General features: G+C 38.2%; 2 protein-coding genes across 4 annotated transcripts in view; one reads left to right on the forward strand and one right to left on the reverse strand.

Annotated features, from left to right (window-relative positions):
* CCNK (cyclin K) overlaps positions 1 to 14,684 on the forward strand; it is a 28,682-nt gene extending 13,998 nt beyond the window's left edge. For both annotated transcript variants that reach the window (XM_054025004.1, XM_054025005.1), the window contains 3 exons: positions 7,668 to 7,701; positions 8,535 to 8,606; positions 12,983 to 14,684. In XM_054025004.1, the coding sequence (XP_053880979.1) occupies positions 7,668 to 7,701; positions 8,535 to 8,606; positions 12,983 to 13,590 (714 nt within the window). In that variant the 3' untranslated portion in view covers positions 13,591 to 14,684. The remainder of the gene's footprint in view (positions 1 to 7,667; positions 7,702 to 8,534; positions 8,607 to 12,982) is intronic.
* CCDC85C (coiled-coil domain containing 85C) overlaps positions 14,678 to 19,584 on the reverse strand; it is a 146,990-nt gene continuing 142,083 nt past the window's right edge. For both annotated transcript variants that reach the window (XM_054025007.1, XM_054025006.1), the window contains one exon: positions 14,678 to 18,257. In XM_054025007.1, the coding sequence (XP_053880982.1) occupies positions 18,168 to 18,257 (90 nt within the window). In that variant the 3' untranslated portion in view covers positions 14,678 to 18,167. The remainder of the gene's footprint in view (positions 18,258 to 19,584) is intronic.

Below are 19,584 nucleotides of genomic sequence, written 5' to 3' on the forward strand. Positions count from 1 at the left end.
GACAATACAGTGAAAGATTTGGGGCTGAGGAGGAGTGTGCAAAAGTCTAGATAGAGGTAGCAGGCAGAAAAAGTTACGAATGCATAGATCTGTTTAATCTTAGATTTTTTACATAGAATGTCATTTACTGCTGAAACAAAGTCATGTCTGCAGTGGAACATGGCAGCACTGTTGTAACATTGCACGTTTGCAGTACATGGTAGTTGAAGATGGAAAATAAAGAATACCAAATTCAATTGAAACTTTAGGGGGAATTTTAGGTATTTGCTCCTCTTCTCCTCCTCCCCCACCCCCCCAAAAAAAACAAAACACCTTGCTTTCATTGCACATTGTCTTCTTGCATTGTAGGATCTTAAGGGCAGGACCTTTTTTATATTTGTCTGTGAAGTACGTAGTAATCAGTTGGCACTGTGGAAATAATGAAAACACAAACTGGAATCTGGCCATATATAACTGTTGCAAAAATGCCAAGGAACTTTTGTCTGCAAATAGTCTAGGTATTTGTTTTAGGTCTTTCTTAAAAGAATGCATCTTCAGCAGCTTTAGGCTTCCAGTCCCATGCTGAAACATGAATTCATGAATTAATTTTGGAGGAATGAGAGTATACTTACTGAATCAACAGCATGATTTCCTGCAGCTCCTGGAGTTTTCTTCAGTCTCATAAGTATTAAGGAGCCTGATCTTGCTTAGTTGGAGATCTGATGAGAATGGTATCTGAGCCCACCTAGCATCAGCCTAGAGTGTAAACGAATGCAGAAGAGAGACTAATAAGCCCAGATAATTTGTAGAGTGAGGTTAAAAAAAGACACCTAAAGCCTATAAAAAGTTAGAGCTGTAAAGATATGTCCTGTTGTGGCAGGAGAGTGCAATAGCTCAGATTGGATAATGCTTTATGTACCAAATTTATTCTATGCTAGGAAATTCATGACTTGGAAGCAATAAGATGCATTGTGCCCCAAAAACATTTTAAGTTAAACCTTACTAAGAGATTCTACCAGTTTTTGTAAATAGGAAATTGCATGTCTGCCTCTTAAGATGTTATAGGAGAAATGTGTATATTCCTCAGAGCCAGATGCTCCACTTTGTCAATCATCATAGCTTAATTGAAGACAATGGAGATATGGAAATTTACATCAGCTGAGGAGATGGTCCCTGGTTTATAAAACCTTTCCAAATGCCTGCCTATCTAAATCTGGCACCTCTTCTAAACTGTTGGTGGGGAAGAACATTTTGAACGTTCAGCTGATTAAGGTCTCTCCCATAGTTGTTTTACTGAGGAAAAACTACCTTAAATGGTCGAACTAAAATATATGTTATTGGGGGCTGATACATTTGTATTGAAGATGTAAAATTTTCAAAGATACAGGTGCACATACAGTAGAACCTGAGAGTTACAAACACCTTTAGAATGGAGGTTGTTCATAACTCTGAACAAAAGGTTATGGTGGTTCTTTCAAAAGTTTACAACTGAACAGTGGCTTAATACAGCTTGGAAACTTTAGTATGCAGAAGAAAAAAGATGCTTTTAAACATATTAATTTAAATGAAAAAGGCACAGAAAATTTCCTTACCTTGTCAAATCTTTTTTTAAATTTGCCGTTTATATTTTTAGTTGTTTAATGCAGTACCGTACTGTACTTCCAGTTCCAAATGAGGTGTGTGGTGACTGGTCAGTTCATAACTCTGAGGTTCTACTGTATGTTGCAGGATTGCCTCATTTAGAACTGCCGATGAACTCTTCTCAAACTTCAAGTACTGTACTAGAAAAAAAATATTACTATGGAACTTGGGATATTGGTCAGCAACACAAGGAAATAGTCAATTTAAAAAAAAAATCTCCATAAACAGATTTTAGTAACCTTTGCTAGAAGAGGCAATATCTTACATGGAAGAATGGCTAAAAGGATTTTCAGTGATTTACTGAAGGAAAAGGATTACACTTGCTGACATGACTGGAAAAAGCACTTTGGTAGGCTTTTTTGACATGTACATACTGCTTTTACATAAACAACTAGTCACAGATCTTATTTGTGTGAAATTTTGTCTGACCCATTTTGTTAACTGTCTCCTCCATCAGCTGCTTTCACTTACTCCATGATGATGGGGCGTCTTGGTGAAATTATTTTCGCAAGATTAGACTTTGTGAATAAATACAGAGTAACCTAATAAAATGGAATTTGGTCGCTGCTTGAAGTGATCGTTTGACTAATTAGAGCAAACAATTTCAGAAGTCCTCTCCGTGAATGTCAAGTGGGAGTCACTTCAGATTTAAAATGGCTTCTTTGATTTCACATGTAGGGAAGAACTTTTCATTTTGTGTGCCACTTTAGTGCTAACAAAGAATTTAAAACGTGGGTTCATCATTTGGCATCAGTTAAAGCTGCTTGATCTGTTGGGTATTAAAATGCAGAATAAAACTATCTACCCTGGTAAAGTGGAATTATTGCTGCTTTGCATATGTGTGATAGAAAACTAGTGATTTCACAGTTTATTAACAATGTAGGTTGTGTTATAACTTGGCATGAAGCTTCATAGAGATTTAGAGTCCTGCTTCCTGCCCCAAAATGTGTCCCATCTAAATTAAACAGAAATGAGGCTAGCCAAGGGAAAGGAGGGATGTGAAGTAAGGCAAATAAGTCATTACAGAATAAGAAAATCATAAGTTCTGATACCTAAACACAGACTGAAGTATGGCAAAGTGGAGGAATTAGACTGCACAGGAGTAGATAACCGGTGGAAAGCAAGGCAAAAGTAACTTTTTCAGACAAGGTTTGGAGAGGATAGTGAGCATAATTGCCACACAGAGGGATGTTATAACAGACATAGGGTGTAGGATAAGAGTAAATTAAAGAATTAAAGTTAGCTTAAGTTTGGTTAAGGATATACTGTGTGTTGTAAAGAGGGCCCCAATCAGCAAGTAAAAGACGGTCATGAGAATAAGTAGTATGGGAAGGATGTATGGCTTCAAAAGTAACTAATAAAATAAAGAGCGGCAGTAACAAGACAAAGAAAAGCTGTCATAAAAGAAACAAGCCCGATCTTCCCACTGTTCTGCTGGTAAGCAAGGAGTGGGGGAGAAAATAAGGGAAGAAAGGGGGCTGTAAATCTTAGGAGGATTAAGACTGGAACTAAGGGTCAATTGTCTCAAGTTGATTTATAGCTGAAGTCAGCAAGCAATGACATCACTTGTTTGTTATGGGTATAATAAGTAAACTCTTAAAGGGGTTCATTACTAATACCTGTCTGACCATGCTGGAGCCAATCAGTATGGGTCTAAGCACCCCTGGGCCTAGCCCATTTGTAAGCATCTTGATCAAATGCTTATAAATGTTTTGGTACTGGTTGGATGTAGTAAATTGCTTATTAGTTAGGCTTTTTAGGCATTTTTAGAGCAATTGTATAAATACCTTTTGGCCTTTGGATTTAATAAAAGAATTTGTGTTAAACTAGTGTTAGGTGGTTTCCCTTATAATTTATATGTTTATAATTTCACATATTAATCATTCAGACATTTTGGTAACTGTGGCAGGATGCAGACATTAATTTCAGTTGCTCTAAACCAGTGATTCTCAACTAGGGGTACGTGTAGGCCTTCTAGGGAATATATAAACTCATCTAGATATTTGCCTGGTTTTAAAAGCACTGGCAAAGTCAGTACAAACTAAAATTTCATACAATGTTCTATATATTATATCAGCGGTTCTCAAACTGTGAGCAAGTTCCTTTTAATGGGGTTGCCAGGGCCAGTGTTAGACTCACTGGGGCCCAGGGCTGAAAGCCCATGTCCTGCTGTGCAGGGCTGAAGTCAAAGCCTGAGATGAAACTTGGGGTATGCAAGACAAATCAGACTCCTGAAAGGGGTACAGTAGTCCAAAAGGTTGAGAACCACTGCTCTAAACCCCTAAAGCGAAGGGGTAGTGACCTGTCTTCTACAACCAGTATATGATTCCCTCTTAAAGAGAAATTCAGTAACATAAGGGGAATAGAGGAATATCTATATGGCAAGCTTTTTGTCAAAGCATAGCAGAGGTCCGCTAATTGCCACTGAAACTCCTAAATACTTGCGGGGATGGGGGAGACAGAGTGACAAAACAAGCAAGCTTTGCTCCCCACGCATGAGGGCTTAGAAAAACTCTCCCCAAAAACAGATTCTCACATTTGTATTACCTCAGGAGCTGAGGCTTTAGGAAACATCGGGTTTAGGGGGCTTGTGATAAAACCACAAGAGCTGGTAATGCTGGGCAGGAGTCAAAGTAAACCCTAAGTTTGCTGCCAGCTTCAGTAATAGACTGTTGTGGAATTATCAAAGAGGAAAGGGGATGAGGGGGAGAAGTTTCAGGAGGAAAGTTGGGATGCTCATTTTTGCCCTGTTTAGTTTGAATAGCATTAGGACATCAATTGGGAAGTATGGGAGAGACAGGAAGAGGTTTGAGCCTGAACAGAGGTCGTGGTTAGAGAGGTAGATGTGAAATATGAGACAGTTGGAGTAGGTGAAGTTACCCAGGGAGGGGAAATATTTAGTGGTGGAAGATTTGAGAACACAAAAGCGAGAGAGAAGAAGCAGGACCAAGGATCCAATGAAGGCAACAGTGAAAGAGTGGGTAAATAAGGCAGCAAGTGAACCAGGAAATGAGTCAGGGACCTCAGGAAGAGATGGCCTCCAGAAGAAAAGGGTAGTGTGTATCAGCAGCAGCAGACACATTGAAGAGAATTAGAATGGAGCACAGGCTCTTAGATTTGGAGAGGAAGGTGTCATTAGTGACTTTTTTGATTGATCAGTTCTGGTGGAGTGGAGAGGATGAAAGTTGGAGGGAATCAAGTGATAAGCGGAGGAAGTTAGGACACTGGAAATAAAGAGCCCTTTTAAGAAGCTTGTAGGTAACTTCCTTTTGATTATATCCAATTGATCCCTACCAGGGGATCCACTGCATATAATCAAAGGGAAGTTAAAAATGAACTCCTTTGAGAATTCCATTAGATTTGTCTAAACTTACTTGCTTTCAGATTGACCCAATTTAAAAATGCTCCATTTCAGATTGACCTGTTCTGGTTTGCATGTTCATGCTTTTGAATATGTAATAGTTAAACAAAAATGGTTTTGAACCAGTCTCGCTCAAAACTGGTGAAACTTCATAGGGAATAAATAACTTTGAAAGAACCAGCAAGTAGTAAAGAAAACAATGATACACATCCTGTATGCTTATGAACTTACACTTTGTCTGTACTTAACCATTGGTATTATTCATTTTTTAATTCACATATCTAAGTTTTACAGAATCATTTAAACGTGGGGAGACGTTACCATTGTAAAATTGTTTACTCCACTCAGTCATGAAAGTAAACAAAAATGAGTGCCCTTTTCAGTAATTGTGTGTGCAATTATAATTTGATTTGCAGACCTGCAGTTAGAACACATTCAAAATAAATTTCATGGACTAGCTAGTTAAAATTATACACAGCTATGAAAATTTAAGGCTTCATAGTCACTCACTGAAGCTTTTGGATATGACTGGTGTATTTATACATTGCTCATGACTGGACAAATCGTGTATGACAAGGAAAGGCATATACAGGAAAACACTGAAATCTTTGGAGAAAAGGTAGAAGTTGAAGTGGGCTCTGGAATATTACTTCAGTTACTAGAATGAAGGATAGCAAAGAATTTAAATGAAGCAGTGCAAATTATAGAGTACACGTGTACAGCCTTGTCTTGAGACCTAAATTGGAGCTCTTCTAACATATACCTGCTTTTGCTGAAATAACAGTCAGTCCTGTGTCCTCATTGGCACATTCTTGTCAAAATAATAAGAAAACCACCTTGAAATTCTGGATACACTGACAGAACAGTTAACGCCCTAGCAATTGGGGCTCAGGAAAGTAAGAAGTTACTGCTAGCAAATATGGTATAGTTTTGTTACAGTTCATACGGTTCATTGCACTTAAAAATTTGTATTCTGTTTTCCCCAGACTGCCTCTAACTCATGGACCTCATTTAAAATTTTTTACAAGATGATCTTTAGCGATTAAATAATCTTGAATTCTGTGCATTTTGGTCACAGCTGTTTGGTTACCCTAGAACTCCAAAAATAATTATATAATATCTGTATTGACACTATTACACATATCTCTAGAGACAACATTTTTATGAGATTATAGAATTATTTACCCCTAAAGTAAGCTGTAGGAAAGAATTTAATTTAGTTTCAATTCCAAAGAAATTGCAGTGTTTACTTAATGACATTAGTCAAGTTAAATTCTTTGGGCAAGATCCCGCAGTTATTGGGAGGAAATGTGTTTGCAGGGTTAGAGAAAGCAGAATATCACTGGTCGTATCTTGGAGACAGTGCAGACTTCCACTTACAGAGCAGCATGGCTCAGGTTAGACTTCAGTTGTCTGCATTTGTGAAGTCTTGGTGCAGGAGTTTTGGTGGATCTTACAGGAGCTCTGTAACGTGGCTGATTCTGCTAAGGAATTTAATTTCTTGATAAGCTTGTGTGCTAATTAAATTCCTGTTAGATTTACTGAACTTCTTAAACTACATTGGCTTGAGGTAGCTGGTGCAGGATAGGTAGGAAGCCTACAAGTGTATACTTTAGTCTGCAAGAAAGTTTATAGAACTTAAAGGAATTCAGACAAATGAAAATAAATTGGCAGTTTCTACGCCAAGCCACTTTGGTGATAGAATGTTCCAAAAGAAAGTCGTGTCAAAGTGAAAACATTTGATTTTCTCACTTCCATGTCTGTAAAACACTTCTCATTCACTCTGAATTTAGTGTGCGCCCATGTTCTGTGCTGTTACCATAATACTTGGCTTTTACATAGTGTTTTCTACCTGAAGATTTTTAAAGTGCTTTACAAGGGGAAATACTTTTTTCATTATCCTACTGACTGAGTTACTGAGGTATAAAGAGGTGAAATGACTTGCCAAAGTTCACACAACAGGTCAGAGGTAGAGCCAGAAATAGAGCCCACGTCACGCGACTTCCCAGTCAGCACTCTGTCCACTGGACCATGATGCTGCTTCAGTAGATTATAAATAAATTAAAAGCTGTGAATATTAAATAACAAGAATTACAAAGGCAGCTCTGTGTTCACACACAGTAGGTACATTTTTCAGACTCTTCACACTCTCACATTCTTAACCATCAACTCTCCTATCCAAATCAAATTACCCACTTCATATTGCCTGATTCAATGCTCTTTGTTTGTGTGGAACATCACAGGCCTTTTAGTTTACAAAAAAAAAAAAAAAAAAAGGTTTAGGGCTTGTCTAGACCACAGTTCTCGCACTCAAATTGGAAACAGATTTAGTTAAATTGATGCAAAACCTGTGCAGATACACTTCTACGCTGGTATAACGTGACCCGATATAACACGAATTCGGCTATAACGCAGTAAAGCAGTGCTCTGGGGCGGGCGGGGCTGCGCACACCAGTGGATTAAAGCAAGTTCGATATAACACAGTTTCACCTGTAATGCGGTAAGATTTTTTTGGCTCCCAAGGACAGCATTATATCGAGGTAGAGGTGTACCAGGCCTTAATAAACTGCATCCTATTAGTATTAACAGTATGTGTTTGCTAATTACATATTTATTTTTGAATTATTCAGATTTTATAATATATAGTTCTGGAGATTGATGTGAATTTTGTTTTTTTGACTAATAGGCTGTATCTCCCAAAGAAGAAACCAAGGCATCAGGTAGATATTGTATTTTTTTAATATATATTATATCTTTCACTTTTTTAATCAGCAAAACTGTTTGCCAGAATAACTAATTCACTGCACCTTCTAAAATTGCTTGGTTAGTTTCTTTCTAGGTCTAGAAATTACCCTGTTTGTTTGGTCTTGATTATGCAGGCTTAAATATAGACCTTCTAATTAAAAAAAAAAAAAAAAAAAAAAGTTCTTGTTTATCTGTGTTAGTACGGTATAATTGTTCCGAAAGCATAGTCCCTTTATGCTTGTACAAATAGGCTGCTCAGTAGAACTAAAAATTACTATTATAAAAGCTCCATCTCCATTATAACTTAAGTGAGTAGCCAATTACTGGCATGGCTTACAGTCTGTACCCAAACATAACATAGTTAATTCTTGTTAACTTTGGCAGTTAACCACGTTTTTCTTTTGTCAGAGAGTTAGGCCAACACATGATTGTCTTCCAGTATCCACTTTGTAAAAGTTATTTTGCTGTATACCCCAACTGTGCCTATGTAACAAGTTTGGCCAGAACTTTCTTTTTCCAGCTCTGTAGTAAAGTAACCATGTCTCATGGTTAAAAGTTGTGGATAGACCCTAATAATAAACTAACATGTGTGATGCTGGATTTCAGTTAGATTATTTAAATTTCATACTGTGGTAATGCCTACAGTCTCCAAACAAGTCGGAGCCCCACTTTACATAGCACAGTAGAAACATAATAAAAGAATCCTTTTCCCAAAACCCATTCTGGATTTCCGGTCTTAGTATGCTGATGGAGCCATAACTAAACTTACATTTTTGTTGATGGGGGGCTTCCAAATTTGTTTTTTCAGAACCACCACCATCTAAAATTCCTAAAATTGAGACATCTCATCCACCAATACCTCCTGTGCACCCACCTCCAGGTAAGGTTTTATTAAGAGTTAATTCCCAGCATGCTGTTCTTATTGGATCTTTTGGAGTTAAGTGCTTGACCTTGTTCTTTTGCTACGGTGGGCTAAAAGTGTCATGTTGGTTTGAATAAAATTAATTGTAGTATGAAAGGTGATGAAATATTTGTTAGTGTAATTAGAACGAGTACATAAGTGAGATAGTGGCCAGAAGACTTAAATAAAAATAAAAAAAATAAATAAAAATAAATAAAGACTTCTCTGGACCTCCCAAACAGTCTGTTTTGCTCTGCCATATTTGAGGTTATGTACTGTATTGGTTTGAGGTAATGATATCAAAGCTGATTTAAGACACGTTACAGAAAATTTCAGGCCAAAAGGAATTTGAAAATATTAATTGAAAAAGCAAGGTTATGACTTGCGATGTCATCATTAACTTTAATGGGCACTATGTTTGTAACCTTGAATCTTCACGTTTTTACAAAGTATTCTGTGCCAGATTTGATAATCTGTGGAGAAACGTATGAAGCAGCTGAAAACGTCTAGAATCATAAAAATGTAGGGCTGGAAGAAACCTTGAGAGGTTCTCCTGTAATTGAAGGGATACCTACAACATCCTTGACAGGTATTCGTCTAACCCAGGGGTCAGCAACCTTTCAGAAGTGGTATGCCAAGTCTTCATTTATTCACTCTAATTTAAGGTTTCACATACCAGTAATACATTTCAACGTTTTAGAAGGTCTCTTTCTATAAGTCTATAATATATAACTAAACTATTGTTATATGTAAAGTAAATAAGGTTTTTAAAATGTTTAAGAAGCTTCATTTAAATTTAAAATGCAGAGCCCCCCCAGACTGGTGGCCAGGACCCAGGCAGTGTGAGTGCCACTGAAAATCAGCTTGCGCGCCACCTTCGGCACGCGTGCCATAGGTTGCCTACCCCTGGTCTAACCTGTTATTAAAAACCTCCAATGACAGGGATTCCACAACCTCCCTTGGTAACCTATTTGAATAGAAAATAGAGGCTGGTTTCTCTTCAATTCAGTATAGTGAATAGATCCTGCTTCTCCACTGTCATAAAACAATGGGCACTTCTTTTGAAGGTGGGTATGTGCAGCTATGATGCACATAGCAGATTTATATAAATTATTTACAAGAGTCCTCACACTTAATTGAAATTTTATACAGGAAAGGGGAAAAAAGCTGATGCTGTTCCTCTTTATAGTACTAAGCACACACCCTGCCACTGTGTTCTTCTGTCTCTTGTTGTCCCCTGTTAGAAGCTGTCATTTTTGGTTGCATTATATAGCACACACTATAAAATATTTATGTCATATCTCAGGGTCAGTGGAAGGACAGCTAATGTATCAAGGCACTGGAAGCACAGTACTACAATTTTTTTCACAAACATATGGCATTTTGGAGCATTACAGGGTTCCTTGGCAGATCAAGCCTTCTTTTAGGAAATGAGCCAAGGAAAAGAACATCCCCTTACTGGTTGGCACTGTATAAGAATTAGAAACTATGTTCAGGTGTATATTCTGAAGAGATATTACATGTGGGATTGTTTGAGGCAATTTGAAGCTACTGCCTGATGCTAGCATGGCACCTGTCACCCTTTTATGAAGACCATACAATATTTAATTATTCTACGTATTACCACTCCAACTATGAACTCCTTAAAAATTCAGCATTTCCTACAACAGTTGTGATGGAATAGGAACTTTCATTCATCCTATTTTCAGTTACTCGCAAATTTTAAACTTCAAATCTGTCATGGACTTAGCCCTCCAGGAGGAAGAGTCAGATGTCTGAAAGAACTTTTTGCAAATAAAGTTTTAACTTTAAGTCCATTAATGGCCATTAGCCACGATGGGTAAGGAATGGTGTCACTAGCCTCTGTTTGTCAGAGGGTGGAAATGGATGGCAGGAGAGAGATCACTTGATCATTACCTGTTAGGTTCACTCCCTCTGGGGCACCTGGCATTGGCCACTGTCGGTAGACAGGATACTGGGCTAGATGGACCTTTGGTCTGACCCAGTACGGCAGTTCTTATGTAACTAATTGAAAAATAATATGCTGGCCATGCAGTTTTTTTTATTATTTTTCATATCACTTGTAAACTGATGTAGGAAATCTCTTCAAGTGTCAAATTCAAGAACTTGACAATGCAGCTCTTCAAAGGCAGATTTATTAATCTGCAACACTAGCTCCTGGGTAACAATCCTACTGTTGGTTGTAGTTGTCAAAACAGTGACCTTGACAAAGGGCTAGAAGTTGTGGGCAGGAGAGAGAAGAATGGTAAATTATAATAGGGACACAGGAACAACAAGAGGGGGGACAATACAGTGGGAATCTGCTCAACATCTGAGATGTCTATACACAAATGCAAAGGAGTATTGTGGGTATATTACCAGGAATTTCATAAGTAAGACATGGAGGTTATTGTCCTGTTCTATTTGGCACCGATGAAGCCTCAGCTGGAGTATTGTATCCAGTTTTGGGCGCCACACTTTAGCAAAGATGTGGACAGACTGGAGAGACCCTCCAAAATAATAATGGGTTTTAAAAACATGACCTTATGAGGACAGGTGAAAATACTGTGAGTAGTTTTAGTCTTGAGAAAAGAAAAGGGTGAGGGAGAAGAGGAACCTGATAGTCTTAAAATAGGTTAGGGCTGTTACAGAGAGAATGGTGATCAATTATTCTACAGCCAAAGGGTAGCATGTGCAGGCTTGTCCAGCTCAACTTTCTTTTGCATTGTCATTTTAGTTCAACTGTTGGGCAGTGGTGAAATGGCGGCTCTGCAAACCTGCCTATACAGCTTTTTCAGTGAAAAGATGTTTTGTACCTTGTTATAAAAGTGAACTATTCTGTGTACAAACAGGACATGTGCCTTAGCTTTGTGTAACAAGTTTATTTCCATCAGTCAAGCATTTTAAAACTCACTACTGTAGAGTCTGAAGATACTACCATTGGGTCCTATCATGGAGAGACATTGGTCTGCCCTTAGTTCAAACCAGCTTTGATCTGATTTTTAACTTCCCCCGATTTTTGTCCTATCAACTTGAAGCTTCATGGGTGTGATCTTGTGCCAGCTTAAGATTTTTTGTTTTGTTTTTGGGGGTAGGGAAAGGGAATAATAGAAATTAGACAAAAGTGTTTGTGAGAGGAATGCTCAGACGAAATGACCCAAATTTTGTAACCCTTTCCTAATGCTGGTCTGTTTCACGGTCTCAAATCTCTGTAGCCCTTGCATGTGGAATGGTTGCAGTTGAAACTAATATTCTGGTTAGTTTTTTTTCCACTGCCTCTGCTCTTTAGCTGGTTTTTCTTTGCATCTAGCTTTTGGGACATGTGGGGCTTATTGATAGGCGGAAAGCCAGATATAAAGTGCTGTTACTGTCAGCAGGCTGGTTGACCAGATATTCGCAAATGTAGTTAGCGTTCAGTGATCTAGAACCCAACAGACCGGGGCTTACCTTGAGCCTGCTGTTTCTGCAAGCTGGCATTGTGCGCATATTCTTACAAGGTATCAGCTCAGTAAGTTCTAACACACGAATCAAAACTGGTGCAGAAATTCAAATTCCAATTTATCAAAAGAATTATTTTCATTGTATCACATTTGTTTTTAGAGCAGTTAAAAGATTTTGAAGGTAATGTCAGCACAGGCATTTGGTGGCTTTGTTCCTAAGCATCTGCTGGACTGGATGGATTTAGTCACAACTGTTTTTCTGTACTGGTCATAGAACAATATTGAAGGCTCTCAGCAGTGTGGAAGGAATAAATTTTAATAATAATAAAGGTTTCAGAGTAGCAGCTGTGTTAGTCTGTATCCGCAAAAAGAACAGGAGTACTTGTGGCGCCTTAGAGTCTAACATTTATTTGAGCATAAGCTTTCGTGGGCTACAGCCCACTTCATCAGATGCATAGAATATTCTCACACCTCTTGTCAAACTGTCTGTAATGGGCTATCTTGATTATCACTACAGAAGTTTTTTCTCTTAATTAATTAGCCTATTAGAGTTGGTAGGACAACTCCCACCTTTTCATGTTCTCTCTCTGTGTATATATATCTCCTTACTATATGTTCCAGTCTATGCAGCCAATGAAGTGGGCTGTAGCCCACGAAAGCGTATGCTCAAATAAATGTATTCGTCTCTAAGAATAACAACATTAATTTTCACTGTGGGGTATCTGCTGTTTCTTCTATGTTTTGACCTTACAAGGTCTTATTGCATGTGATTTCCAACTATTTTAGCTGCAGAACAAACAGGAAGAGAGCAGGCTATGTGCCATATGTTAACATTTTAAGAAAAACATAGCCATGTAGGTAGTCCTTATTGCTGTGCTACAGAAAAGTAAATGAAGCTTTTTTTGTCTGTTGCAGACCGTAAGCTTCCTTTGACAACTGCAGTTTCAATGGGAGAAGCAGAGCAAAGTACTACAGTAGACTCTGTAGAGATACCAAAGGTCCAGATTCCTCCTCCAGCTCATCCTGCACCCGTACATCAGCCACCACCTATGCCTCATCGTCCTCCACCACCTCCACCTTCCAGCTACATAACCGGAATGTCCACTACAAATTCTTACATGTCAGGGGAAGGTTATCAGAGTCTTCAGTCAATGATGAAAACCGAAGGACCAACCTATGGAGCTTTGCCACCAGCTTATGGACCACCAACTCACTTACCGTATCATCCTCACGTGTATCCTCCTAACCCTCCTCCACCTGTTCCTCCACCTCCGCCTACATCATTTCCACCCCCTAATATCCCACCACCTACTCCTGGGTACCCTCCTCCACCTACGTACAATCCTAACTTCCCACCTCCACGACTGCCTCCAACTCATCCACCTCCAGGGCTGGGAATGCCACCAGCCAATTATCCCCCTCCCACAGTTCCCCCTGGTGGACAACCACCAGTACCACCTCCAATACCACCACCTGTTATGCCACCTGTTGCAGGACTTGGACGTGCTACATGGATGAGATAGCATGAGAATTGTGAACAAATATCTTTTAATTTTGAGGAATAGTTTAAAAGGCAGAATAATTGAGCAGTGACCATATTGTAAAGATAAATAGGAAAGTAATTTGTATAATCTAGATTCTGGTATAGTATATAAAGACATGGAACAGTGAAATGGAATCTTAGTTGACCTACTTGCAGTATTGTTAATGGCAAGATATATAAGCTTTTAATATAGACATGGCAGAGCTAATTACAAATCTAAATTTATACATTTGATTTAAAACTAAGTTGTCTGACTAAATTGTCTTGAATTATTCCAACACTGGATTACTTTGTACTAGTGACTTTAACCAGCCATATTGGCTCATTTATATCCGTAAGAAGTAAATTTTCTTCTAGAAATCAGTGCCTACTTTTGAGTATCAAAATAGTCAGATATCCTGAAATTCCATCTAGAGTGTAAAAAAAAGTTCATTTTCATTAAGTAACTCTCCTCTTAATGTTAAGCATCAGAGCTACTTTATTTAATATGTATATATTTACAACCCCCAGTTGACAGAAATCATTTTGAGATGTTTGCCTTGCTAATATTTTTGTTTTGGAATGTACTGCTATCTTGAAAAATTAAGTATGTTTACACCTATTTGCAAATTCCTGTACATAAATATATATATTTTCTAAGTGTGAAAGTCTGAATGTAACAACATACTGTGATTTACACCTTGGTTATAAATAGGACTGCTTCATTCACTTGTACCCAAATAAAATTGGATCTGAATTTAATGGATTTTCCAAGTTATTTCAAAATCTTTTTCCCTACTAGCTCTACATAGTCTGTGTCCCTAAAATTACTGTCCATGTTCATACTGCTGCAAGAGGAAATCTTATTGTATGTAGGTGTTTTATTTCTCGTACTAACTCACTGTAAAAATATTTCAGCAGTGTTCTATCAAAATTATTAAGCATCACAGCTCACTTACAAAGAATGTACTTTATTTTATTCAACTGAAAGTATACACTATCACAATCTCATACTTCATTTTTACTAAAATATTTCAAATGAATGTTTTACACATATCAAAAAAATCTGATTACTATTTTTTCTCCCCCCCCCCCCCCCAAAAAAAGTCAAAGTGGTTCAATAAAAGGTATAAATGCGTGCTAATGTCTAAAGATTTTGCTATGTACACAACAGTGGGTGCTAATTTATTCCAGTTTCTTTTGTAAATCATATACAGGAGGGCTGTAAGATCACAGGTTTAACAGAAATCAAACTTCAAACTGATTTCCCAAAGCAGTTCAAATACTTTCCCCACATTATGAAAAATATACAATTTTATCATTTTACAGTCATGCACTTTGAAAAAGATCAGTAGTACTTTTTCCCCACCCAGTTTCTAAAAAGATAAAAGGTCACTTTAACACTGATTTATGTCTAATAATATTTGGATAAAAATGTGCCATTCTCAAGGGTGGGCTCAGCAGTCTTATTAAAGGTGCAACGAGCCACCTGAAGTTGGTTACACCACAGCATTTCAAAATGCTTGTTTCACTCAATGAAAACTTAAGGGCCTGATTCTGCTTTCCTAAGGCAAGCAAAACACCACTTGAAGGCAATGGAAGCTTTGTTTGTCTCAGGGCTGCAGAATTTGCAGCCTCTAAATAGACTGGGGACACTAGCCCCATGTATATCGACTTAAATAGCCACCATTTTGGGGAGGGTTTCCTTCAAACTTACTATACAAAGTTTTTCAGGTAGTTTTCACAGTAGACCTAGAGCATAGTAAAGAGTGAATTTAAATGTGCATATAAAACATCTTTTTAGACAACTGAAAGTTTAGCACCCAAGTCATTCTGTAATGTCATTGAGTGTCTTTTTCCCCCAGGAAGACACCTTTTTTTTTTTTTTTTTTTTTTTTTTTTTTTAGCTCAAATGGAGCTAAATACAAAGAGTAGCAAACTTTAAAAAAAAATACATGCAGCACTAACTTTCATGTACTTCTATAAAATCAACAATGCACATCTTGCATTTGGGGCTTATGCTGCCAAGTAGAATCATACAAAATATAGTTTTACCCTACTAGTATAAAGGATCCTTCAGTGGTTTAACTAAAAGACTGGCTGTCTTCTAAGCCAGCTCTCTGGCTCATACAACACACCTCAGGTTTAGTGCTGTTTCCCCTTTATTTAAGAGTTTGAGATCTGCAGATGAAACCAGAATATGGACAACGCTTCAAGCCACAAAATGGCTTGTGATAGCTATATCTGATTAAGAATAAATTTGGATGAGTAGGTCAGAGCCAGTGAGAGACGTAAACTGGCTAGTTTAGCTCTCAGCCCTGTTGAGAGGGAGGGATCATTCAATGCTTATTTGTTAGGCTAATCTACTCAGAGGCCAGCAAGCACATTATCAATACTATTAACGCTCTACAGGCTTTACTGGCAACACTTCTGCTGCTCTAGTTCAAATTTGCTGAAGTAAATCAATTCTGCCCCCTAACACTCAATCCAGAGTTTGGACACTGCCATAATTACAATGGCCTTTCAAATCAATGGATTAAGCAGCCATATATACATTTTGTAGCTCAGAGGGGAAGTTAAACCTTTCTTTGCTGCCTTATTCTGGAAGGAAAAAAATCATGCTTTTTCCCTCCCCTTTATATGAAGAAAATAGATGAGCAAGAAAGAAAAACTGATGAATAGTATAGACAGTAATAGGCTGAAAATGGTCAAAATGAAAAGCTAGGAAGAGAAAATTCAAAGTGCTCTAGAGGTCAACTCTTAAAAGATAGACAGTGTGCCATTTTCTAGGCTAGTTTCTGCCAGGCTACACAGACTGCATAAACCTAGTATAGAGTTACAGTTAGTCAGCTCAATCGTGGCTGACACAGCTGAGCTACGCTTTAGGGGGAAGTGAACTGCTGTTGAGGGAGTTTCTAATAACTCACTGATCTCAGTTACCAGGGCCCATTCTTATTCTACTTACTTAGTGACTTACTGCTTAATTTTTATTTTGTTTTTATTCCTTCTCTGTTTCTTTATTGCTCAATCCTGCAAATTCCTTACTCAGGCAAGTAGGCTCATCAGACACTGGGACTATTCACTTGTGTTAGAACCTGCAGGACTGACATCATAGTTATTTGTAGGTGTTTCATGCTAATCCGAGTCAAGAACTCAGCTAATGCAAAACAAATGTATCTAATCGTAACAACCTCCAACTGATTCAACGGCATTTAGGTAACTGTGACTGATTTTTCTAAAGTGGCAACATCTGAAGTCATTAAAGCTTTGAACTAAGCACCAAAACCAATGCCATTTTTGAAGAGGTGGCATTGAATCTACATGCACCTATTGGTAAGATTATTTTATTTTACAATGGCAGGTTTGCTAACTGAGTCCAGTTTCCTGTAGACTATTGGGGGGGAAAGGGAAAGAACATCTCATGAAATACAGGGCCAGATCTTGTGACCAGATGGAACCGAAAGGGGTCAACTTCTTACTACAGCTCCACAAGCAGCTACTCCACAATACCAAAATATAAGTCCCATTATTTTTATATACAGCAGTTGGAAGGAAAAAACACTCCATTTTGGTTTAACAAAAATAAAGCTTAAATGGCAGCAGCAGCCTCATTTGACAGCTTCTGTTGATATAGCATTTACGCAGCTTTGAATGGCTGTTGCTTTGATTACATCATGAAGTAACCAATTTAGTTCTGTATTTCAATAAGGACATTAAAAAACAAATCTTTATTATGTGAGTGAATGTCGAGACTGAAATACTAGGATCCAAGAGAGAAACCTCTCTTGGCGAAACGGTAAGCCACATTGGTGGGAAAGCTGTTCTTACCGAAGTATTTAACAGTAAGAGCTTTACAGGAACAGTGTTACCATATTCATATTGGATTGTGGCTAAATGACTTAAAATTATTCACATTATGACTGCAGTATCATTTGTTCTATTAAAATCACATCACTAGCAGCTGAAATGGAGGCTCAGGCTATTCTGCATACCTGCTATGGACCTGTGTCATGGTCAATATGGTACAACATACAAGGTGCTTTCAGTGTTTTATCATTCCACAAAGTATTTTATATGACAGCTCTTGAAAACAGTTGCATATCATCCTCCAAAAATAAGGACCTTCAAAAAATTTTAGCAGCTCAGTAAAGGAACAGCCAATAAGCCACCTGATTCAGATTTTTGTTTCCTTGGGAGAATCCAAAAACATGCTGCATAGAGCCACCAGCCTTGTTATGAATCAATTAATGAGCAGGTGGGCAGAAGCAATACAAAATAACTTCTCCAGGTTAGGGTTCCATTTTTCCTCCTAGAAATTCTCTTGTTAGGTAATTCTACATAGAGACCATACAACAAAGCAGGTTTGCACTACAATACAAAGTGACACAAGTCTGCAATTATAGGATGGTTAACCCATTTAACATTGGTTCCAGATCATAGCCTGGAGGCTAAGCCTTTAGCTGCCATATTTACACTATAGACAGTTACAAAAAAAAAATCCAAACTGGCTGCTAGAAACAGAGCTCTCTTCCTCTCTGATTCTTTGTAGAGTTGCTTCTAGTTTTCAGTGTGATGTTCCTACAATGGCCCCTTGAACTGGTTTCCTGAAAGGTGTTGCCTGATGGATGGTTTGGAACTTGCTGCATCACCCAATTTTCGCCAGACAACCTGTGAGAAAGGGGGGGGGGAAAGATTGCAGTTGAGCTACATTATTTGTCTGGAAGTCAAAATAGGCAGTTTCCAAACCAGAGTTGCAGTTCTACACATGACCATTAGATGGCACTTGTGCACCAAATTACAATTTAAAGGATTTGAAGTGTTCATCTTCTCTCTCTTGAAATTAGAACTAGTTATGCCATAGGTGGTGATATAAACCTAATACATTAGGTTCAGAAGCAAAGTTCAATGCTAGACCAAACACTGGCATTCTTACAAAAGTGACATTTAGTTTCAATAGACATCCCAAAAAGTTCCCATCCAGTTCAGATACTATTTCCTTTAAAAGCAGATTTTATGAATGGCTAACACAGAGCAGAGGACCAATGGGGAAAGTGGGGCTCTCAAGGAAAGCAAGAGAGGAAGTGACAAGAATTAGCAACATTTCTGAGAAGGATGTTGCTGTAGATCTAAAAGCCACTTCCAGTTTATCTCTACAAATACCCAGCATCCAACCCACAGTTTGCTGAGGTGCCGTCCTGGAGTTGCCATTCCATCTGCCCTTCTGCTAGAAGAAAGTGGCATTAATAAAACCCAAACAACCCCCCCAAACCAAGAGCTCACGGTTATTCAATGCAGGGATTTACCTACAGTCCTGGAGCATTAAAGTGAAGCACTTCATGTTCTGCAGGGGATTAACTATAGCATTTGTATATTCAGGAATTTAAAAGTTTTTTTTTAAACCCTGTTTTTTGACGGGGTGGGGTTATGTAGGGGCAAATTTGGGGCTAGCTCTTTAAATCTGTTCATGCTTTGGGTGGGGAAAGAAAGAAAATCCATACTGAACAGTTTCTGGTCTTCCTGCCCAACATCACCTTTGTAAAAATTCAGTCACCAAAATACATTCATATTTTCCATAAATAAAGTCGTATCACATTTCTGCACCATTGTGCCATTCCAGTGGTTTTGAAACACACCGTCACCAACATATTCAAAAATTTTGCAGAGTTTTGCTTCCTCTGCAATTCTTGTGCACGAAAAAGGCCCCACTGATATTCTGACTTGCAATATGGATTTCAAAGAGAATACTCCACAGGGGTCCCTGCTCTGGGAAACACTGCACTGTCAAGCAGAAAATCCTCCAAAACACGTGACTCTCAGCTTGAGCAATGTTTTAACAGCAATACAAAGCTCATTTTTCATCCGCAGTGTGTACCCAAGTCATTTTTCTTATTAGATCATTCTGCCTGGAATAAAAGGTAGTAGAGCAGCAGTAGCAAGCAGCCACACCTCAGCCAGAGCAAAGTTCTGGCATAAATGCTCAGTTTACAATATGTGG

This window comes from Malaclemys terrapin, chromosome 4, assembly GCF_027887155.1.
Source record: "Malaclemys terrapin pileata isolate rMalTer1 chromosome 4, rMalTer1.hap1, whole genome shotgun sequence".
NCBI lineage: Eukaryota > Metazoa > Chordata > Testudines > Emydidae > Malaclemys > Malaclemys terrapin.